Source organism: Aedes aegypti, chromosome 2, assembly GCF_002204515.2.
Source record: "Aedes aegypti strain LVP_AGWG chromosome 2, AaegL5.0 Primary Assembly, whole genome shotgun sequence".
NCBI lineage: Eukaryota > Metazoa > Arthropoda > Insecta > Diptera > Culicidae > Aedes > Aedes aegypti.
Genome location: NC_035108.1, coordinates 145,382,697 through 145,408,329, shown reverse-complemented (window position 1 = coordinate 145,408,329; position 25,633 = coordinate 145,382,697). Strand labels below are relative to the sequence as shown.

At 35.5% G+C, this 25,633-nt stretch overlaps 1 protein-coding gene across 1 annotated transcript in view; it reads left to right on the top strand.

Annotated features, from left to right (window-relative positions):
- The window catches only part of LOC5576036 (serine/threonine-protein kinase NLK), a 276,399-nt gene that overhangs the window by 214,908 nt on the left and 35,858 nt on the right, over positions 1-25,633 (top strand). Inside the window, 1 exon segment of the mRNA XM_021842628.1 lies at positions 19,898-19,953. Coding sequence (XP_021698320.1) covers positions 19,898-19,953 — 56 coding nt within the window.

The window sequence follows — 25,633 nt, the reverse complement described above, 5'->3', positions numbered from 1 at the left end:
AAGGGTAATATTTTTTGAACTTTTTTCTAACTTTTTTTACTCTAAGTTTTGAATCAAAGTTTAATTACTTATTGCAGATTGGTTTGGCACTGACGGGGTTGGTGGTCTGATGGCTACCGCTTCTGCTTCATATGCAGAAGGTCATGGGTTCAATCCCAGGCCCGTCCCTTTCCTCGTACTTTGTAGTTGTATATCTCTCACTTGCTCCTATCTTCCATTCTAAATATATCACTCTCAAACTATTCGTTCATAGCAAACGCTAGAACCTGAGACGGACAAGAAACCGTTTCCCTAACGCTTACTACTTCCACGCGCACGCCTTTCTTACGCCTGATACATAGGCAGTCTGCTAACCACAAAAGCAAACCTCTCTGCCATGCCTTTCCCCCAATCCATACACTCCCGCATGAACTGACGTGGATGCAGTGGAATATACGGTCTACGTGGGAGTCAGTTCAATGCATCATCAATTCCTCCCCCTTCCCCTCATTGGTCTGCATTCTGACGTGGCAGGTGCCATTGTTGCCTAAAAATAGAAGATCACCAGCACTTATACACTGAGGATGCCTGTTAGTCCCAAGCAGTCATTCGGTTGATTCCTTGTGTAAGTGCAGCTGATCTGGCGATACTGGAGTGCATCCACGGGCGGCCAATCAAGCTCAAGCTCAAGCTCAAGCTCAAGCTCAAGCTTATTGCAGATTGGTTTGGCACTCTTCTGTAATTGGTGAATATCACAACCAATCTTCAAAACAAGCGTTTAGTTATAAAAGCTTTTAATATGTCAATAATTATCTAATCGTCAATGTTTTGAATAAGGCCTCATTTGCGATTTTGATAACGATCAAGCTGTTACAGCTCATATAATATGTGTAGAGTGTCCATATAAATTGCATAACGGGAGAATGAGTGTATGGCAAAAATGATACTTTTCGGTGTTATTAAAATTGTAAGTGAGCCCTAAGTAAGTGCTTCTACATGTGTGGCCTTGTTTCATCCATATTTTGAACTTATTTGCTTTAGAGAAGAAAATTAAGAATTGAAAAAAAATCAATTACGGTAAGAAAGTACTTGAGAGGGATTCCACGGAGGCATGCAAGTCGATTCTGATCGACCATTTCAAAAATATCTGAAACTTTGCACAGTTTTTCAGTTCCATCTAAATCGTCATTTTCCGATATCAAATCTTCAAGTTGAGTCACGACTAACTTTTCAAAAGGGTGTATGTGAAAATGGTTCAAAAATATTCAAAAAGCTGCACAGCAAAAACGGTTCGTTCGATTGTTAGACAACTAAAGAAACAAAGTTAGACAACTAAATAAAGATTCCAAAAAAAATACACACAGTGAAAATAAATTTTTTTTGCATTAAAAAACATCATTTTTGTCACAAAAACTCAAAACCCTATCGGAATACCAACGTAATTTTTTGAGGGAAAACGGTCCATTATATTAGCTATCTACCATAAAAATTTGGTGATGGTAAGCCAATAAACAAAAAAGTTATGACATTTCAAATATTTCACAAATTTGACACTTAGTGAAATTTTTTTTTTTTTTTCATTGTTAATTTTTTTTAGGACCGCAGTTTGTTGCTGAATTTTTTGTGAGGTTGACAATTTTTTTTTTTTCATTGTTTATTTTTTTTTTAGGATCGCAGTTTGTTGCCGAATTTTTTGTGAGGTTCACATGAGGTTAACAAGTTGTTTTCATGATATTTTATTTAATTATTCATAACTATTATAGCATCTATTAGAAAGTTAGACGGGATCCAGTGTTGTGATCTAAAGTCTCGATAGTGTCATATTTTTTATTGTACGTAACTGAAGAAAAATTCTCTCAATAGTGTTGAAACCTTTTGATAAAAGAAACCTATAAGAAATCTAATATTGAAGACAAAAGCTACAAAAAAAGTTTTCTATACAGGTATACGACTAGTTTACCTGCAAAAAGTTTACCTCGTAGAGAACAAGGCGGGTCTATACCCAGGTGATCTAGTATACGTAAAGCAGGTCGGTTTTCTCGGCGCTGGTTTTCTCCACAAAGTTAAAATCTGATTACACTTGGGTATAGACCTGCCTTGGTAGAGAATAGACTTTGTTAATCATATTTGGGAGAAAGCGAGTAACTTCAACATCAAAAACATGATAGGTACATACCATGAACATACTCACGAAAAAGCTAAAAATATACTACCACTATGGTTATAAAAGATTTAATTGTAAAATTTTTCTTCAGTCAAGCAAACGACACCAAACTAGTCAGTAAAAACTTAAAAGTGATTTTGTTTATTAAAATCTAACGAGCAACATGAGTAGTCACTTTCTCAACTGTTGCAGGCCGTTTGCAGAAAAAAAGTGTTCGAAAGAGCTACGAAATCTCACCGAAAGCACCATAGATAAACTGAAAGCGGCTGGTTATGCTCCAATGTCTACATTGAATACAAATTTACGCATTTGTACGTCCTGCCGTTTAAACGTTGACAAACGGGCAATCTGTACATCATCGGTGGATCAGGTTGCAGGAAGTTCGAAAACAACAACAACTGAGGAATTACTAGATGCACCGACAACAACTGAGGAGTTACCAGAAGTACCAAGTGCAGATAGTCTTGCCACGGTACCATCAGCGACATCTGTTTCAACAAATCAATCAGAAGATGAGTGCATCCAGAAGGTCAACATCGAACGCTTCAACGAAGGGATAGCTGGAATGAAAGTGACTCCGATTAAATGGACGAAGATGGGTTACGTCAATTATCCCGAGAAAAAATACCGTGAAATCAACGAAGCTGTACGAAGAAACCTCTTCAAATTAGGACCTGAGGATGTGGAAAATACAGACTACGATGAGGTAATTATGAATATGAAGGAAAGGTTCTCGAATCTAGCCACGACAAGGAAAGAAAAATTATTGATTTTGTCGATGCTGCCAAGCTCGTGGTCTATTCAAGACGCCATTGATGAGTTCAAAACCAATAGAAATACAGCAAAAGAGGCAAAACAATTCAAAAATAACTGTCTTGCATCCAAAAATGCTAGGTCGAGTACTTCATTAACAGATGAGACAAAAGAAAAAATAATTCAATATTTTGAAGACGATGAAGTAAGTAGAGCTATGCTTGGCCAAAAAGATTATGTATCTGTAAAAAAAAGATGGAAAGCGTCAAGCAATCCAAAAACGATTAATGATGACTACTTTGAAAGAAGCGTATACACGATCTTGTTCGGATTGTCCAGATTCTTCATCATTGGAAAATACTTTATTCGCTGAGTTTGAAGAAAATTATATTGATCAGTTATCATTTGAGCAATGGGTGACCACGGATAGGTGTGACCTAGAAACTATTGTAAAACCTGTAGATGAGTTTGTGTCATATTTTTGCTTGAAATTAGAAAATTTAATTCCACACGACTTTATTAAAACAGAGCAATCCCGCTTTTTAAAAAATACGAAAAATACATTACAAGATGGTGAATTTTTAGTCATTTGTGATTTTTCTGAAAACTATAGCTTTGTATTGCAAGATGAAGTGCAGTCCCATCACTGGAACGTACAACAAGCTACAATTCATCCATTCGTTATTTATTTCAATGGAAGTACGCAAATTGAACATTTTAGTTTTATTGTAATTTCCGAAGATTTAAGACACGACTCAGTATCTGTAAATTTGTTCATTGCCAAAATGATTAACTTTTTACGCGTTGATAAGGATAAAGAAATCAGAAAGATATATTTCATGTCTGATGGAGCAGCATCGCAGTACAAAAACCGTAAGAATTTTTCGAGCCTAAGTCAATTTAAATCAAAGTACGGAATTGATGCAGAATGGCATTTCTTTGCTACGTCACATGGCAAAGGTCCTTGTGATGCTATTGGAGGAACCATAAAGTGCATGGCCACAAGAGCAAGTTTAGCCAAAAAACGTGAGCATCCAATTAAAACTGCAAAAGAACTATTTGATTGGGCGAATCGCAGAAAAGAAGAAGATTTAACAAAATTATCATTTTGTTTTACTACTACTGAAGAGTACGAATTAACGGCATCAGAGCTCAGCGAGCAATATAATAACGCGAAAACGATCCAAGGAACCCAAAAATTTCACTGTTTCATTCCATTGTCAGAAAATAAAATTAAAGCAAAACTATACTCGAACTGTACTGATAATGATGCAAAAGTGTTCGATATTGTAAAAAAATTGAATAACAATCAATAAATAAATATATAAATAAGTATTAATAAAATGTTTTCATGATCTCATAACGCATACCCAAATCCAAACTTTTAAAGTTTATATATAACATTTAGAAACTCATCGATCATACTCTAAAAAAATATCCTGGTAAAAACAAAAATATTTTCGTGTAATCTGTTAATTCATTTTAATTTATACATATATACATATACATATAATATTTATACATATACATAATATTTATACATATAATATACATAATACTAATGAATACATGAAAACGACTTTTTTAATTCACGCAAGGCCCTTAACAATAAAATTGTTGCTGATTTACATATATTGTTACGGTTCCCGTAATAATTTACACCGAAAAAAATTTTTTTCTACTAAATGTGAAAATTGTGACATGTTTGAAATGTCATAACTTTTTTGTTTATTGGTTTACCATCACCAAATTTTTATGGTAGATAGCTAATATAATGGACCGTTTTCCCTCAAAAAATTACGTTGGTATTCCGATAGGGTTTTGAGATATTTGAGTCTTTGTGTCAAAAATTATTTTTCTTAATGCAAAAAAAAAAAAAATTTTTCCTGTGTGTATTTTTTTTGGAATCTTTATTTAGTTGTCTAACTTTGTTTCTTTAGTTGTCTAACAATCGAACGAACCGTTTTTGCTGTGCAGCTTTTTGAATATTTTTGAACCATTTTCACATACACCCTTTTGAAAAGTTAGTCGTGACTCAACTTGAAAATTTGATATCGGAAAATGACGATTTAGATGGAACTGGAAAACTGTGCAAAGTTTCAGCTCAATAGAAAAAAATGAATTAAAAAATTTACCAAATTTTGGTGCTGTTGCTTGGAATCACTCTTGAGCATCTTGATGATTTACTTAGGAACCTGGGGCTTTTGTCGGCCAAATTATCTGAAATTCAGTATTAAGATACATGTAAGATTATTATAAACCATAGCCAAATCTAGAAATTTCAAGAGCACAAGTCTAGAGAACCAAACAATGTAGTGCTCTGAGCTGAAATTTTGATTGTTTTATCATCACCAGAATGCAACCAATCCATCAAATTTTCAACGGCTGTCAGGTTCTCTATATCTTGAAACTTGAATATTCGAAGTTTGACTTAAAGTACATATTGTTGGTAAATATAGTTCAAATATCATTCAAATTAAACCCCTGTCGTGTCAAGAGTGGGGTCTGTTTTATAAGCACAATTTAAACATCTCTTTCGCATGATAGAAAGCTTCAGAGCTCCATTGATTTTCGACGAACGCGAGACAAATCGATTCAGATGAATACTATACCATGCCATAGTTTTCAGAATAAGATTCTACATATAAAGATTAGAACAATCTAACAGTCAACTTATTGTTCCAAACTATTGATAAACAATCAAACAACTAAAACATTTGAAACCGATTTCAAACAAAATGGTTACAGTGCTTGATTTTTGATATACAAAAAAGTCAATTAAAGTCGTTGGAAAGAATGGATTAAAAACCGGGAAATTTATGTGAAATATACCGGGAAAACCGGGAAAAAAGCGGGAATTTCAAAATCGAAATTTGGTGGCCACCCTGTTATGAGCACTTCCACAGTTATTAACTGAGAGCTTTCTTTGCCGATTGACCATTTTTGCATGTGTATATCGTGTGGCATTTACGAAGATACTTCTATGCCCTGGGAATCGAGAAAATTTCCTTTACGAAAAGATCCTCGACCAGTGGGATTCGAACCCCCGACCCTCAGCATGGTCATGCTGAATAGCTGCGCGTTTACCGCTACGGCTATCTGGGTTCTTAACAGGTTTCCAGCAAAATTTTGAGACTTTAGAATTTTCAGCAATATCGTAGCGGAATCTCAAGAATCTAAGCGATAGCCTCAACATTCCTAGTGAGCACTTGGGAATATCAGAATCCTAAGCGAGTTTGTAGGTGGGATCCTGTGGTTTCTTAACGAAATGCTTCAGAGTCTTAGCGCATTCCTGTGGATGTCTTACGAGCACCTGAAGATTCATATCTAGCTGTTCGGGTTTCATAGTAAAATCCTGTGATATTTTAAATGGTAGGTTTATGACATATACGTGTTTAGTTCATCTTATAAAAAACATTCGAAACTCATTTAAAATTAAAATGATACAAAGCTTATGTGTTTTTGCTACGAAATTGCGGTTCGCATTTATGGATCCTGAGGACATCATGTGGGTCGCAGGTTAAGCACCACTGTTCTACACCATTTCGAAATCATTTTTTTATGAATTTCACATACATATTAATGTGAAAAATCCTATTGAACGCATCGTCGATACTCTGTTTTTGAAAATATCATTATTTTTGTGTACAGCAATTGCAACACATAGTTCAAAGGAGGCATTCTCAACTTAATTTGGTTGCATTTGAGCTAGGTCTTGAAATATAAACTGATTTTTAATGTTTATTAAATTATTATAAAAATCATTCAGTTTTGCGATAGCCAGATTCAGCACATTTTATTTTCATGAATATTTCTTTGTAAGAATACATAAATACGTTTTATTGTATTTCTGTATTTTACACACTTTTAAGGGAATGTCCAATTCTTGAACAAAGGTCACTTATGAGATTATTATTCCTGCATCGCCCATACAAATTGTGCACATAAATCGTAGAAAAATCATTGAAGACGTTTTAGTGATAAAAAGTATGCAGAACGTCTATCATAATTAACATTCGGGTCTAAAGATTCATGGCATAGTTCTACCCTACGAAAATAAGCTTCGAGGTGGACCGCTCCGAAGTCTGGCCATCATATGGTTCCATAAGGATGATGTAATTCATTTTAATGAGATTCTAAAAAACAATCATTGAAAAATAAAATAGAAAAAATGGGTTCCGATTTTGGCACCATTCCGTTTTTGACAACTGAAGATTTCGGCTTTGATGCCAAAATCGGAATTCTACTGTACAAAGATATTTTATGAATGGACTTAAAATATCGTTCTATTCGAATATTATTTATTTTCATTTTTTAAGGTGACAAAGCATTGCAAGATTCTAAAAAATGATGTGAACAGGGTAGATGTACAAGTTATGGCCATAGTGGTTTCTCTATTTCGCCATACGTGATAATTTTAATATTTGCACATTTCGATAGTTTTTGTATGGTTTAGTTGTGAGATATAGGATGTATCTTGATGTCAAAACATTCAAAAAGAATAAAAATGTGAAAGTTGTCGAAATTTTACACATGGCCAAATAGGGAACCACTATGGCCCTAACTGGTACACTTTCCCTAATTAAAATTCACAACTTTGTAGAAGTGAATAGGGCTCTGAAACGCAAGCAAAAAAAATATTGTCGATTTTGAATAAAAAATTGCCATTTTTCATGCATTTGTTTTTATCAGGGAGGGAAACGAATACAGTTAAACCCTCCTTGGGTTCAAACTACATTGTAATCAGTGGCATATTTTAATGATTTAACCTGCATCCATGAGTAGAAACTTGAATATCATGAACCACTATTTTAAGCTAAAAAAGATATCGCATAAATTTTTCTAGAAACTCTAGAATCACATTATGTTTAAGAAAGTGTTGTTTTTTTCAATAATTCACATCATTCTATACAACGTTATACACATCAAAATCAAAAAATAAATAAACAAATAAAAATAATGACCATGCTGAGGGTCGTGGGTTCGAATCCCACTGGTCGAGTATCTTTTCGTAAAGGAAATTTTCTCGATTCCCAGGGCATAGAAGTATCTTCGTACCTGCCACACGATATACACCTGCAAAAATGATCAATAGGCATAGAAAGCTCTCAGTTAATAACTGTGGAAGTGCTCATAAGAACACTATTCTGAGAAGCAGGCTTTGTCCCAGTTGGGACGTAACGCCAGAAAGAAGAAGAAGAAATAAAAATAATGGTTTTACGAGCCAGTGAAAGTATTTCGTGTTCCAACTTTAATGTTTTACTCGTAAATTATGTTTGTTAAATCAAAAGATTGGCAATCCTGCTATTATCTTTGTTATTTTCAGAGATTGCCAGAAAAAAATTACTCAATAACAACATATTGATCTGTGGGGTCTGACGTATTTGGAAAAGTTTATAAAACACAGAGTAGCTTTTTATGTTTAGTGCCTACACCCACAAATCAATCAGCGCAATTGTTCACCTCATCAAACTCATGATATTTAAGCTCGCAATTATTCAAACTTCCTCGTTTGAATACTCATGGACACAAATGAGATCTTTAGAATATACAACTGATGCATTTTAGATCTCTATTTACTTCCGCTAAGTTTCGTATTTCAATTATTTACATTATTTTGTTGAACATTGTTACAATCAAATTGCCATTTTCGCATTAGTATCTCGTGTGGCAGGTACGATGATACTCTATGCCCAGAAAAGTCGACCGGGAATCGAACCCAGACACCACTAGCATGGCTTTCCTTTTAGCCGTGCACTTTAACCTTTTGGCTAAAGAAGGCCGTTAAATAAGAAAGTTGAAATTTACAGCACCACCTGTGGCGGGATTCCGAGCTAGTCACCCGATGCGCTATAATATATGTTGAAAATTTTCATCCGAAGACACCATATCGATTAAAACGCGTTTTGACACGCTACTGAGAAAGATTCACAATTTTGAGCATTCGTCCCATTCTGCACTGAATAAAATATTGCAAGACTGAGCACTTCCTTGATAAAAACTTCAGAGAAATTCCTCGAAAAATCCTTGGAGAAATTTCTGGGAAATTTTAAGAAGGGATCTCTATATTTATAGAAAGTTCTAATTACAATCTTGAAGGAATTTCAAACGAAATTCAAGTCCTAAGAAATCTCCGGAGGAATCTTTGAAGAAATATTTAAAAAAAACTTAGAGAAATTATTGATTAAATTCTCAAAGAAGTCCTAAACTAAAATTTTGGACAAAATCGTAGCGTAAATTTAAGGAGGGCTGAATACTTCTACTTTAGAATTTTCATTAAAAATCTCTAGTAGAATTCTTGAACGCAACTCTACAAAAATCTCTGGAGGAATCTTTGTAGTAGTTTCTGCAGGTGTCATTGGAAAAATTCCATGTCGAATTCATGAAGATAATCTGAAAAAAAAAATCTTGGTGGAAATCCCTGGGAAGTTCGTGATAGAATTACTGAATCAATTTGTGAAAAATCTTTAAAGTAATATCTTGTAGAGATTTTGAGAAAGTTTCTGAGTTAAATAAATATCATTATATACCATTAAGGTAATGCAATACCTGATCCAATTATCAGTTTGATGTTTGTTGAATATGCACGAGTTATTTTTTGAGTTATTTTACATCTTATGCAGGGCTCATTCATACCTTTTCCAGGTAGTAAGTATTGAAAATTATCTGGAACGGAATACCTCAGCTTGGTATCTTCTCATAGTAATTTAAGAAAGAAAAACCCTATAAGTAAAGGAACCCCTGGAAAAAATCATAGAATTTCGTGGAATTTCTGGAGGAATCCCTAATGGAATTCGTAAAGAAATCCAAAAAGGAAATTCTATAGGATCTTGAGAGAAATAGCTGGATACATTTATGACATAACCTCTGACAGAATCCCTGGAATCTTCTGGAAGAAATCCCGAAAGAACGCCTGTAGAAGTTTCTGGAATAACTTCTGAAGAAATCCCTGAAGAGAAAACTGTGAGAATCCCTTGATGAATTCCTGGATCTATTTAAATAGTAATTACTGGACGAATTTCTGGTAGAACCTCTGGACGACTTTTTAAAGGAATTTTAATAGGATTTTTTGGATGAATTACTTGAGGAATCTCTGGAAGATTTACCTGGAGAAATCTCTCTAAGAATTTATGAAAGGGATTTCAGGAGGAATCGCTGGAAGTCATTCTGCAACAGTTTCTGTAAAAATTTCTAGAGTAATCCTTGATTACACTCATAAGAAAGTTTCGAATGTCTCAAAGACATTCTGGAAAATCGTCTAGAGAAACCTCTGCTGAAATTCTTGGCAGAATATTTGAAGGAATCTCTAGAAGCACCCCTTTCGGAAGAATTCCTGAAGAAATACCAGGTGAAATTGTTAGAGGAATCACTGAAAGAATTCCTGAAGAACCTTCATTAACCTTGTTTATGTTTACTTAAATACTAGTTGCTCAATATTTATCGGAAATGCTTGCAGAAATCACATTTCTGTAGTTAAGTTGTAAATTAAATCAAAATACCATTCAATGTCCCCGAACGAATTTCATAATGCATTAGCTAACGGAACAACTGCTACCCTTCAATTGGATTGGTATTTTTAGAATCCTTGCCCCCGCATGTACAATGACGTTCCATTATAGCCGGCAAAGGTCTGGGTTATGTACGCCTATACCTACTTACCGAACGCCAACGACAATGGCAAAAACTCACGAAATGGCAGGTGAGGTGGGCGTCCATTTCAACGTCATTCCAACGACGACGTCACGCAATAGGTCACGAAATAAAACTTTCTCCCAGAACTTTGCTCAGAACTTGAGGAAAGCGTAGTTGCCAAACTTTGTCACTGAGCGCAAGCAGATGATTCGTTTGCGTTACGTATTACCAAGTAGACACAAAAATATCTCGATTGATTTATGATAATTAATTTAAATTGATCCAACTCTCCCGAATAAACACTTTTTTTAAAGATAACGGTATCATTGTCTCGGTGAATCAATTCAACGGAACTAGAAATTGAAAGCAAAGGATAATAATCATTAATAGAATATTATTTTAACCTCTTTGTCAAACAGGTTCAAAAGCTTCATTGTTACCATGTGCAATTAGTAACAATGTTACTGTTGCTACATTGGAAAAACCATATGGAAAAACACGTTAAATGAAATTAGTCCTATTGAAGGCCATGCGATTATGTTTTGTTCTGGGAACAGGAAAATCCGAACCATCATCGCCATTGGCATTCCCTCACGTGTGGATAAACTTTAACAATGTTTTTCAATTTTCATTTATTTGAAACGATGATATCGCTCTGCCCACTGGAGCAATTGCACACGATAATCGGTGTGCGGCTTGCTGCAGCTAGCAGTGCAAAGAGGTGTGAATTATTGACTGACAACCGGTGGCTGATTTTTTTTTCGATCTTTCTCTCCATTTCAGTTCAGTATCCATAGATTATATCTGTTTTTGTTACAGTTTGGTCGGTTTGTTGTGATAAAAAAGATTGTAGCTCATTAGTAACAGTAACTGATTGAATAAATATTGCCACTTATGAGTGTTCGTTATTAATTTTGCAACAACCATAAATTTGTGCCGTTGAATCGAGATAAAATCGAAAATCTATAGGAGGTTTTGACGTTCATGTTGGAATAGAGCAGAAGTTCAGAAAGTCTATTAAGAAGCTCGGCATCAACTAGCGCACAGTGGAAATAAAGCGACCCTAAACGGCAACTAATCCATGTGGCTGATTGAGAGTTTGAAACCATATTATTTGACGAAAAAATCATCAAGTAATCTAAATACGATAGTTTTACTGAAATGATTTTTAGCACCTGTAAGATAGAAGCACCGGTTTTGACCTTTATTTAATTCAGAAACTTTCTCAAAATTTCTACAAGATGTTTCATAAGGATTTTTACAGAAATTTCTCCAGTTATTCAACTGAGTTTTCCTCAAACTATTCTTCAAGTTATTCCTTCTGTCAACTCGTCAGAAAGTTATACCAAATGTTCTCCACAATTGCTATAGAGTTCCATCTAGTAATTTCACCGGGGACTCTTTCAGCAATTCCAGAGATTTCTAGAACAATTCCTCTTCAGATTTTTAAAAAATCCCTCAAAGGATCTGTTCAAAAATTCCTCTTAAACTTCATCCAGGGATGTAGGTATTCTTTAAATAGATTTCCCAGAAGTTTTTCAGTGATTTATACAGATATTCGTCTAGAAATTTCTCTAAGGATTCTGTCATGAATTCCTTCGAGAAGTTCTTCGAAAATCAAGAATTATTTTAAAGTTTCTTGCAGGAATGTTTCAAAAAACAGAGGCGTCTCGTAACCTCACTTTTTACCTGTTCTACGAATCTAAAAATGGTTAATTCGGCAGAATTAGATTGTAAAGCAAATAGTAAATTATTGAAATCGTCTTTTCTACAGATCTCTTCTCAATAGATGCAAATTTGCTGCTGAATTTCAAGAACTTCTGTTCGTTGAACAGGTAGATTTGAGGTTAGGGAATCGCTACTTGCTTTATGTAAGAAAATATTCATTCAGAAGTATCTCCATTTTTGCTAGGTTTTTGTTAGAATTTTTCCTTAATAGTTGCAAGAAAATCTTCAAGAACATTTTCCAAGCAATATTCTAAAAAAATCTCCAAGGATTCTGATAACAATTCTTTAAGACATTTTTCAAGTAATTTAAAAAAGATCAGTCCAAAATGTATATTAGATGTCTTCAAAAAGTTTCCAAAGGAAGGTGAAAAAATGGAAACTCCTCAATAAATACCTCCGATATTTATCCAGAATTTCCATTATGGATTTTTAATGAACCTTTCCATTTTTTTAATAACAAATCTGGAGAACCTGAATCTGCTTGATTGATCACTCGTTGATGGTGACCAATTAATCAAATTTTCAACGTAAACAGCCGTCTGGTTTTCGATTCATCCCTATCATAAGTAATATCACTTAATAATACATCAGGAATGTTATTTAGAAGGTCAAATTAACAGAAAATTCTGTCTGAAGGGACCGTCGAGTCATGCATTCATGAGACACAAAAAAAATGCTTTGAAAAACTGTTTGAGGGGGCCATCAGAATGACCATCAAATTTCGTTTTCAGTATACCGTTTTGATTCATTTTACGGACAGCTTCAAATTCCGGACACTTTACTTCGTATGGGAAACATTTCACACGAAATGTTTCAATTTTCGCCGTTCAAAAGTTCTCAATTTCATAGCTCGTTTCAGTAAGCTTTTTCCATAAATATTTTTGAAAATTTATAATACATAACTACCTTAGATGTCTCTTTAGTGGTTTGACGATTTCAATCGATGATTTGACTGTTCCATTAATGATTATCATGAGCTGTCCGGAATTCAAATCAAAGTGTCCGGAATATAAGGCAAAAGTAAGCAAGCGTCCGGAATAAGAATCATGAAAAGGCCACACAATTTGATTGATTTAAAATTGTTCAATTTGCGGAAGCGTATTCTTTACCCACCGTTCGAAAGTTAAGGGTTTCCGACGCTCGATAACGCTAAGGAATCATACAGAATGAATCATTTTGTATGCTCTATGCTGGGTTATACTTCACTGAGGCCTTAAGTGTCCGTAATATGAATCAAAACGGTAGTTCGATTTCGATGAGTCGATATCGACTCATGGAGGTTTCACTGTTATTGAATATTAGCAGGAATCCTGTAGAGATCACAGAAGAAATTTCAAAGAAGCCTACAAGACTACTATCTTTTATGGAATTTATAAAATAATTGCTAGTGAAGATGAACTCGTGGACGAATTTTTGGAGAAATAAGTGAAGGGAACCCTGAAGCAATATCTGAGAAGAAGCTCTGAAGGAATATGTTGAGTAATTACTTGAAAAAATGCTGGAAAGAGGAATCTTTGGAGAGATGCTTGAGTAAAATACTGGAGGTGCATATGGTGGAATTCGTTAAAGAATTCTTAGAGAAAACCATGGCGACGTTTTTGAATATTTGAAATAAAATTACTTACTTCTACATACATCAGAAGTTCATGGAACCTTGAGAAATTTCTTCAAGGAACTCAATTAGAATGATGGGAGGAAACATTTGAGGAATTCTTACTGGTATTCTTGTATGAACTACTGGAGGAATCTATCAGGGAATAGTAGATTCCTAGGAATGATTTTTAGAACAACTTCTCGAATCTTTTAAAAATATTTCCAAAAGCCCGTTTATTGGATCTTCTGGAAGAATTGCTGAAAAAAGTCCATGGGGGGATTTCATGTTGGAAGAAATATTTAAAATACTAATGGAGTATCAGCAGGTATCCTGTAGAGATAATAGAATAAATTTTGAGAAAAACTACCAATTTTTTTTATAGAATTCCTGGAATATTTTCTGGTGAGATACAGTTTCGTAGAAGAATTATTTGATCAATTAGTGATGGGATCCCTGAAAAAATCTCTGTTAAATAACTGAGGAAATGCTTCGTTGAGTTATTGAACTCTTTGAAGTTGAAATCTTTGGAGGATTTATTGTAGGGTTTCTTGAGTTAACGGTGTAAAAATTCTTAGAGATTTTCTTGGAGAATTTCCTAGCGATTTATCTACATAATCGGTGAAAGTTTGAAAAACAAAAGATCTTTTTTAAAGGAATTGTGGAATGAGCGACGGAATCAAGACCAATCGTGTTCGGTTCGTGTTGTGCGAGTGTGAAACAAAATTCGTGTCCAGTCGAGGATTGATTGTCAACTGGTGAGCTCGTTTCATGCTTAGATAACATATTTGACAACGTTACTTTTATGCAATAAAACAAACTATGGTTGGTTCGTCACTACAAGTGTCGACATAAACCCTTTTTCCTGCTTCAAATAGTTTCAATATACACATACCTTTCTGTTTTCTTCATTACTAAAAATAACCTATGAATAGTTCATCATTATAAATGTTAACGTACTTTTTTGATCTTCTATCAATATCTACCATTATATTTTCATCGCTGGATAAAAATTACAAACGCGTCGTATTTTTCCTCATTATTTATGGATCACATCACCGACCAGAGGTGACTCCCAGATCTTTTCCTCCCTCACTAATCAACACCCTTTCCGTGTTAATTGTGGAGAGGCAGAGGTATTCGCGGTCTCCATAACCAACAATCATTACACACTAACATTCCTTCCCCATCCGAACTGACAGTAAAGATTTAGCCGGCGCCGTTATTGACCAATAACATGAGAGCTGTTAAATGTCATGAATATCACGTGACTTTTACAATTGAATATTGCTGGAAAAACTCATCGGGAAATGGTTTTCCTGGTGACTTTTTTTGAATTACTATTAGTTGGCAACAGTGGCGATTCCCTAACCTCAAATCTACCTGTTCCACAATTACAAATTCTGGATTTTCAGCAACAAATTAGCATCTAACAAATAGAGCTTTGTTAGAAAGGAAGTTTACAACCATTTACTTTGTGTTTCATAAACTAAATTTGCCGAATTATCCATTTTTAGATTCGTAGAACAGGTAAAAAGTGAGGTTACGAGTCGCCTCTGGTTGGCAATATTTGCCGATGCTTTATTTCGCATGGGAGAGTGCTAAGAGCATTTTGAATTTTCTAAAAGTTTGACATTTAACAGCACGGGCTAAAATGTGCACTCCGATAGGAATCGGAATGTCCCATCCCTTATTCATTTGGATCGAAGTGCAATTCTTACCAGTTCCGATCAATCACGTAGTAGCAACCATTGACATGTACAGCCAGTCTATGCTAGGCTATGCTATGCATATGAATGCAATATTATGTTACAACCATTCATGGTCGACTTCGTAATGTTTTTAGGAATTTAATAAATTGCTCGTATTTTATTACTCACTTAAGTGGGACAGAGACTAATGCCTCTATTGATTAACCCCACTGAGACCACTTTTCCATTCTTCTATGTTCGCAAAAAGACTCCATACTTCATCTCCGGTGCCCAATCTGACATATTGATATCAATAAATGAGTAGAATTTTTAATGTTGAATGCCCAACATGGATAGTGTCCACCAAAGCACAGTTCCGTCCTGCTGGTGACCGTTAGTCATTGACAATTGCTCCGAGCTCAGAACTGTCGGTACACACGTGTCAAAATCGCAACACGTATTCGCCAACAGCTGAGAGCACAATATACGGCCGGCCTTTACAGAGGCAAACGTTGGCACTCGACTTTAAACCAACTTCGGGTCCATATTTCAACGAGCTGTGTTGATATGCAGCTTCTGATAATTCCAATGTTAATGCTAGCAGTGAACCAGCAGTGATGTGGCAAAACTGCTAACCGACTGGCTAATATTGTGCAACGATGAGTATTTTTTACTGCTGGCGGCGCTGGGTCGCTAATCGAGCTGTGAAATCCATAAACGTATGAAATTATGCAAAAACAATGCGGCATTTTGGAAGCTTTTTTATACTGCAACGACTTTAGGGCGCAGAACACTGTCTGTCGTTCGACTAGTGATCTGATTTATGCTCAACCTTTTGGTTGTATTTGTTCTATGCTGTGTCATTTGTTACCTAGTCTAAACCTGTCTAAACTAAGAGTGCAACAAATGACTCCAAAAAAGTTCGAAAACACTCGAGCGAGCGGCGCATGCTCAAAGTGCTGTTGCCGCTCAGTTTGTATTATTTTGCATCCAAAAAGCGCATTTGATTTATTCATGGGCAGTAAATTTCGTTCTCAACTTACCCTGTTGAGAAACTTGTAAATCGCTGTATTTGGAAGCACACGGGTACAACCTTCTGTGTGGCTTATTTTGGTGCGTTGATTTATTTCTGACCCAGATCGAAATTTACATGGATTTTCACTTGGAATATCATGGTACAGTCAAACTTTTAAGAGTCGATATTAGATTGTTCAATTGAGAGAGGTTCAAAATTTAAAAAAAATAGAAGTCCAATCTCCCATGTCTTCTAGGTGTCTGGGTTCGATTCCCAGTCAGTCCAGGATCTTTTCGTAATGGAAACTTCCTTGACTTTCCTAGACTATATACGAATGCGAAAATGGCAACATTGGCAAAATAGCTCTTAGTTAATAACTGTGGAAGTGCTCATTGAACACTAAACTGAAAAGCAGGCTCTGTCCCGGTGAGCACGTTATGTCAAGAGGAGGAAGAAGAAGACGTTTTTGAGAATAAGGCAATCCACCTTGAGTGGACCGGAGAAGCTTCGGTTTGCAAAGGTTGTTTTATCCTTTTCACATGCTATTATATAGATTTGAAATCTGTGTTTTGAAAAATTCAAACCTTCTTGAAATTTTTTGGAAGTTTTTTGTTCGTTAGACATGTCTATTATTTCGATACCGTTCACGACTATATTGGTTTTCCATTACATTGTCCTATTTATCCCAATCCGCCCCCAACATTTTCGCTAATGATGCCATTACCATTTGCATCCAAATTGAGTCCATCGGTGATAGATATCCCCATCTGAGAAGTGTTGACGAATGACGACGGGTATAGAATAAGGCCGTTCCGGTGGGAAAAAGGCTACCTCACACGCAATCACGCCCAGAGTTGTTAAGTCAATTTCCCAACTCGGATGAAAAGTGGGTCAATTAATCACCGAGCCCACGAACATCCGAGGGGATTACAGCGGGCAAAGTTACCGGGCTAACGGAGCTATAGTGTTGGACGATACATTTGCCCCTTTTTTGATTTTACGTACACAATGGTCAAATTTGAAGGGAGAGGTCTGAGTAATTCAAAGGTCGGTTTTAATAAAATTTTCACTGAGCTTCATACATAACTTTAATTTCAACATACTTTCATTATTTTTTTAGGATTGACTAAATCGTTGAGATAAATCGTTCATAATTTGTCATCCACAAATTTCACTTCAGTCAAGCCGTATTCACTTTTGAACTCGTGAATGGAAAAACTACTAAAAATAATATATGTTGATATTCATGTTATGCCTAATGTGTTGTAGAAACTTCATTCAAATTGGTCCATAAATAACTGAGATCTAGCCTACAAAGTTGACCATTTGGTATGAGAAATTAAAAAAAAAAGTTCCTAATGTATTGTCCAGCACTGTACACAGGAGAGCACACAAAAATCATTGGAATGATTGGTTGACGGGTTTGCATCGCACTCGGATTTAGGTTAGAGTCGTGAGCGAGCATCCCAATAGCGGGGCGTGAGTGTCAACTCTTGCACAGTTGTTGGCAGAGCAGGAAAGAGATGGTGGTGAATAAACGAGGTTTTTGTCCATTATCAGGCACTTCAGATTCAAAGAATCATCATAGTAGCAGTTGATCTGTCGGCAAAAACTAAAAGAAATCCGAAGCGAGAACTGGGCGATGAGAGGATGTTTAATTTTTAATAATTTAACCCTAACGTAATTGAGCAAACAACTGATAAATGGAGATCGTGCAGTGGCAACTAATTATGTGGTGCATGCTGGGCGCAAATCGTGTCCGAGGGTTTTCGGAGCTGCAGCTAGTGTGAACGTTTGGTTTTGGTACGTCCGCAGCTCACAAGGCCCAATGCCGCAGCTAAATACTGCTGGCTATGTGAAATGTGGAAATGCACTAATCGGATACTCGTTATCATTAGTCAGATAAATGCAAAGTCACGAATTTACGGTATATTAGTGAGGTCTGCGAGCGATGACCAATGGTAAAAAGAAAGCGGTTACACTTGCAATTATGCATGGTTACCTCTGGTCAAACATTTCAATCCACTTTTTTGACCTCATGTGTTTCTTTTTGCATGGCTTTACGAGAATCCAAGCTGTTGGGTTTGTGATTTGGCACGCCATCGGAGTGATTTTATATCCCAGCTTTTGCGTATTGATGCCGAGATTGTGACTTTTTAGTCGAGAATGGATTACCATCTGGTGAGCTCGTTCCATGCTTATGATAACACACATTTTTATCGTGGCAACGCTACATTCATTTAATTGTTAAATCATCTTTGGATTACCACATATGACTTTTGGACAAATATGCATTGCAGATTAGTGTTCTATGGACACTTCCATAGTAATAATCTGGGAGTTTTCTGTGGTAAACTTGCCATTATTGTACAGGTAATAAGAGAGACCTCCTTGACCTCATAAATCCTTTATTTTAAATGTCTGATCCTAAGGCTTACAAGACAATTTGACGCTATTACGTCACAATGATATACTAACTATACCTCATAATTTGCAAATTTATGAAACCAGCAACGACGATCAGTTGCTGTCTTGACTGACTTCATTGTGGTTTCCTTCAGGAAAAAGGGTAACCGTTCGTGTTGCACGTACCGACTATGCACAGAAAAAAAAATAGTAATCTCACGACGTTTTTTAGCTGCACATCAGTCCCGTCGCAAATATGGCAAACAATTACATCTTCTACATGTATAAAACCAGCCGACGACTGCTGAAATTGGGGTCTGGAAATCGATAGAACCGGTTTGATAATTAACAAAAAAAATGCATAAATTTGACCGAGATGGTCTCGAACCATGGTCTCAAGCGAATGAGAGCCGCGTCCGATACCTCAAGGTCAAATTCGTCGATTGAATCCCATTACGTTTTGAGCGGATTATTGTTGTAAAATGAATGTGATCAAATTCACTTACGTCCAATTATTAATACATAACCAAAAATTACATCGAGCGTTATTAATTTATTTTTTGCTGTGTGGTAACCGCGCTGCTGGCGCGGCGGTTGATTAATGACGTGATGAATGAAAATTTGGTACACCCGCTCCTTTGTGAAAATCTGTAATTTTCCTGCGTCGCGGCAAGCAGTGTAACAGAAAGTGCAAGGGCTGAGGCTAAAATGTGTTGGAACAGATTGGAAAGGTGCCAAGAAAGCGATGCTAGACCTAGAGTACGGCACCGTCCGCTTTGTCTGTCTGACTGACTTTGTCGTATAGTATACTTACACGAGTGTTGAACAACCTAGATGAGCTGTCGTCGTGAATGAGAAATATCTAGCGTTTAATTCAAGGTTTCTCGGTCATGATTCACTGGTTTTCTAATTGGTTGTATTTTTGTTTCTATTTTCAGGTACTATCGGCCCTAGACATCTTGCAGCCACCGCACTTGGACTTCTTTCAGGAAATGTATCCTTTACAAAAGCAATTTATGCAAATCTATATCTAGCTATTTATCCAATGTACATTTATTTTGATCTTGTTAAATCCACATAGCCAGAACTTACGCCAACCGTACTGTTTGCTACTCGCAAATTATCATCGTATGAAATCTTGTTTGGCACAAAGAGCAACTGCCGCACAGTGTCCGCAGTGAAACTATTCTATCGATCTAAAAGGACTACCATTTGTTGGTATTGTTAGAATTTTGGACAAGATAAATCAAGTGCATGTTTTGACAAAATCTCTTCGTATCGAAGTCAGCTTTAATGGTGCTTCGTAATGGAACTTCCAGTTAAATCTTTGAAGAAAGTCACTTTGTGTGTTTCTGTAGGCGTTGTTTTCAATCAAATTTATTTTCGTATGTTACATTCCAAAGATGCATGTATTTTATAACCATTTTCTCAGAAGAAATGGCGTTGTTAGATTTGTTCTGGAAGAGGCCTAGGAGGTTTTTTTCTATCTTTATTAACGAGATTTTTAGCCCTGGGCTAGTTCATCTCGGGACCAACAGCTTTACTTTCCTTCCGAAGGAAGTCGTCATTGATTTTTTTCAATGACTATCTCGGAGGTGGGATTTGATCCCAGGTTCTCGGCGTAAGAGGCGTGTGTTCTAACCACTACACCAGGCCCGTCTCCAATGAGTTTTGTTTGCATTTATGTAACAGAATATTTATATAAATTCTTCATTTAATTCCAAACATTTTCCTAAAGCGTTATCTGAGAAATATATTTCAGAGTATCCTCCACTTAATTTCAAATTCAAGGAATTTTAGTTTTGTGCCGTTAAGCTGTTTTTTGAAGAGTTGCTAGAGTGATTTCCAATTCCTATTGTAGTATTTACAAATAAAAAATTATAATAGTTAGAAACACTTCTCATGGAACTCCAGGGAAAATTTTAGCTTGAATTTGATGAGGAATAATTATTTTTCCTGAGGAATTACTACAGGGTTTTATCCAGGATATTTTATAAAAAAAATCCTACAGAACTGTTATTTTGCCATTTTTTCAAGGAATTGCTCCTGTTGTCGCTTCTAAAGATTTCTCAACTAAATTCTCCATGGATTCTTTAGGGGTTTTCAGATTATTCATTCTCGCTTTTCTGTTATATGAACTCTTCTTAAAACACCCCTCAATTTTCTTTTTAGGAATGAATTTCATATTTTTTAAATACATACTTGACATTTCCGTAGATAATATTATGGAAAAATGCTTGTTCAAATCCTATGAAAGAATCCGAGGAGTCCTTGAAAAAAAAACTTCTTTGAAGGGATCAATGGAACAATTCCTGGTTAAAATCTGAAAAAAAAATCCTGAACGAAAATTTTTAAGGATTTCTATGGATATTCGTGGATGATATATTAATGACGAAATAGCCATTTTTTCTATAAATTTTTTTGTGAAATTTCTGTAGTGATTCTGGAAGATATGCTAATAACAATTACTGGCCGGAATTTTATGGAAATTATGAAATAAATTATTGAACTTCAAAGGATAATTCATGGAAGAACCACTTCAAATTTTCCTGAAGAAATGTTTGAAGCATCGTCTAACTAAAAGACAGCCACTATGACCCACCTATTTAACCCAATTCAGCGGTTTTCATATCGTGCTCCGCGGAGCACTTGGTGCTCCGCGAGGCCTGTGCAGGTGCTCTGCGACAGTTTTAAAATTTACTCCAATGCCTTGAAATATCTCAACTATACTCAACTAACTTAGGTGTACACACCTAAGCTATATCTATAATTTTCAAAAGTTCAAACAATCGATCGCGCTTAAAATTTGATTGATTAGTAACTCGTTAGTTGCAACCAAACGATTGAGTTTTCATTTAAGACCATTGTTTTCTTCTCTAGATTTGTGCTTTCGAAAATTTAGAAGTTATAATTCATATACACATCTTATTGTTAACGTGTTTAAAATCTTGATGTACTTTGGATATTTTTACGAAAAAGTTCAACATTTGGGCCAAAATTTTTTAATAGGTTGGTTAAGAATTTTCCGTTTGTGAAAATTTTCCCATACATTAAATATGGGTAAGATTTAGCTGCGAAATTAAGTTTTCGTAAATTTTATATGGAAAGCAATTTAAGAGTCAACGAATATCAAGTCACCCGGCACGATGTTTTGAAATTTAGTGGGGGTTGAGGCTTTGTCAGGATACTTATCCTTGTCGAAATAATATTGGAAGAACATGCAACTTCAATAATAGATGAAATTTTGATGCTGTGAAACAAAATTAAGCATATTTTACGTGTTTTATCAAAATGATTAATGTTTTAGTGAGTACTGAACTTGTGGTTGAATCATTCAAACACATTAATATAATCTTAAATAAGAAACCTTAGCAGGGATGAACCAGCATTGGGCTGATTTTCCTCATAATTAATATCAAATAAAAAAAGAAACCTTTCGCTCCAGAAACTCGCTCAGTTGTTTGAAACAATAACTAAAGCTCGAAATGTCTCTGTTATTATCAAACCACGAGTTTTGTAATCTTTGATGAAAAAACAATTATCATTTAGATGCCTAATAAGGTCATGAAACCCTGTCCCAATTTTAGTACCGAACGCTTAAGTTTAGTGTGGTTTAGTCCAAAAAATCACGTTTCTCTATTTTTTAATGTTTTGCTATCGTTTAAGTTCAAAGAATATTCACGATATTTGTGATGTTAATTTACCGGGACAATTTGCCAAAGTGGTAGCAAGAACAGCCTCTATCGTGTTATTAATTAAAAACAACATTTTATCAAAATTTTCAGGATCCCATTATCACAGTTTAAGCCTGAAGTCAAAAAAAAAAAAAAACTTTCTCAGCCCAATAAAACAAACCTTTTTATGGGAAGTATACACTTCAACAGAAAGGTAATTGCCTATCTCGATTAAAAGGTAAAAATAAATCAAAATTAAGATGGATCGCAGCAAACTTTAAATTTTCCCGAGTACAAATCTAAGGAACCGATAAGTCACCAACAGCAAGTGAGCCAAGGATCACGTTTTCATAATCAGAATTTGTGGTTCTCAAGACTTGTGTTCTTGATACATTCAGGTTTGGCTTCAAATCATCTCCAAATTTGTGAAAGATTGGCCAACATAAATCTTATTTCATGATTCTCGTAGAAATTATAAGGTCGGTTTAAGCTTGTAAAAAGTCCAAAATTCAAACTGTGTGGTGATGAAGGACTTGTATGAAGCTTCTTGTATCAAGGAATCTAAATGTCTAATGCGAAGAAACCTGTCAACAGTTACGAAAAACTACTTTGAACCTTATAAGTAGAAGCAATAATTTGATACGCTAAAGTACCGATGCATGGTCAAAATCAGTGTCATTCAACCAGCTTAGTGGCCGAACCTGAATGAGGGGCACGCTTTTGAGAGTTGAATTATGCTAAACTGTTTTCTCCAAAAGGTATATAGCAGTATCTTTTTCTAAGAAGGCTCTATGCAAAATGGTAGAGAATGATAATTATATAAAAAAACGATTACATCTTTATTTCTTAATAGTAGTGGAGTAGAACGACATGCACTAAAATAAAAAAAAATACCTAGAGTAATATCTACCGCAATTTCACGAGTAGTTTCTTAAGATATGCCGTAAGAAAATATATTTTGAGGAAACCCTATAAAATATCAACGAATTTCCTGATCCCTGTTTAACCCTTAAAAGCCCGAGACGAACCTCGAATTTTTAAACGGCCACAATTCGGAGACCAGTAGATCAATCAGTTTGAAATAAATTTTAAAGTAAATGCGATTAGTTGGTCTTACAATCCTTTGGTGAGACATCCCCCCTAACTCCTCCCCTTTTCTAGGTAATGGAAAAGGCGTTGACACGAGGGGTCCAAAATTGGCCTTAAACGGATATCTCAACATCCAAATGAGCTACACAGCAAAAAATTCTCAAATTTACATGGCACGTAATTTTTTATGATAATCATGTAAAAGGAGTTGCAACTGAACATTGAACTATAATTAATGTAAACTGTCTCATTGCATTCGAAAATGCTTGTAATCTTGAGTGAAACTGAAACATTTCATGATCTTACATCCAACATTCGCAACATATTGCATGCTTTCTTTCATCTTGAAAGTGAAATTGCAAACAAGAATGCTCGGTTTCCATGATTCTACGCTGAATATTCTGTCAAAAATAATGCACATGGATGGATCGACGGCTTGTCATGTCATGTGCATTATTTATGATTGAATTTTCAGTGTGAAAATCATGTAAACCGAGCCGTTTTGCATGCAACATTCTTCGAGAGAAGACGTTTCGCGTTCAATTTCAATGATTTTGGTAACAATGCTGTATATAATAGATGTGTTTATAGGTTTTATCATTGAATAATACATGAGGAATGGCTTTGCATGATTGAGGCTAAAATTACGTTAAGTGTACATTTAAGATTTTTTTGGTGCGTAGAAGGTTGGTGTCTTCGGCAAGGTTATTCAGCAGATCAAGGGCTATCTGGCGAAGAAAAAACGAATTGGTGCCACTTGGTGGCACCAGTTTCATATTTTCTTCTATCGTCTGTATCTTAAGATCCTCATCAGCTAGAAGGTTGGTGTCTTCGGCAAAGTTATTCAGTAGATCAAGGGCTACCTAGCGAAGAAAAATCGGATTCGCTAGGTGGCGCTATTGACAAATTCTATCTAATCATCTGTATCTCAAGATTCTTATCAGCCAGAAGGTTGGAGTTTTCGGCAAAGCTGTTCAGAAGATAAAGGGCTATCTGGGGGTGAAGAATGTGATTGGAAATTCACCTGCTAGGTGGCGCTAGTAAAAATAAATCATTAATCGGCAAAGATATTCAGCAGATTGAGGGGTATCTGGCGATGAAAAATCTGATTGATAATTTATCCGCTAGGTGGCGCTAGTGTCAAATTTTCTTCAATCGTCTGTATCTCAAGATGCTTATCAGCTAGAAGGTTGGTGTTTTCGGCAAAGCTGTTCAGCAGATCAAGAGCTATAAATATTCAATCATCTTTATCTCAAGATCTTTGTCACTTAGAAGGATTGTGTCTTCGGCGAAGCCGTTCAACAGATTAAAGCTTATCTTGTGATGTAAAATCTGATTAGAAACACATCCACTAGGTGGTGCTAGTAACAAATTTTCTTCATTTTTTTGTATCTAAATATCCTTAAAAGCTGATCAAGGGCTATCTGAGTTAAGAATTCAACCCCTAGGTAACACTAGTAACATTTTTTTTTCAATCTCAATAAACCGGAAAAATAAAGGTTGGTGTCTAACGATGAAACCTGATTGAAGCGTGTGTTAGTATTAGGGTGGATGTTGATCGATTTCTCTTCATCGATCCTCTCTTTATTGAATAAAGGTGACAAGATACAAGTTTGTTGGCATGTTTCAACCTCAATATGCAAAATTGCTTCACTGACTAGCGTCATGTAGAGAAAAAAATGCTAGGAATCTTTCATCTTGTTACCCTTATTCGTAGAAGAGAGAATCGATGAAGAGCAATCAATCATATTACTTACGCCCTTATTCTAACACACGCTTGATTTGAGAAATAATCCGAAGAATGGCGCTACAGTCATCTCTTCATAACTTTATATTCATAATCTTTTATATTGAGTTATAGAACCATATTCAAAGTTGGTTTTCATGGCTTAACCTATAGTCTCTTGAAGC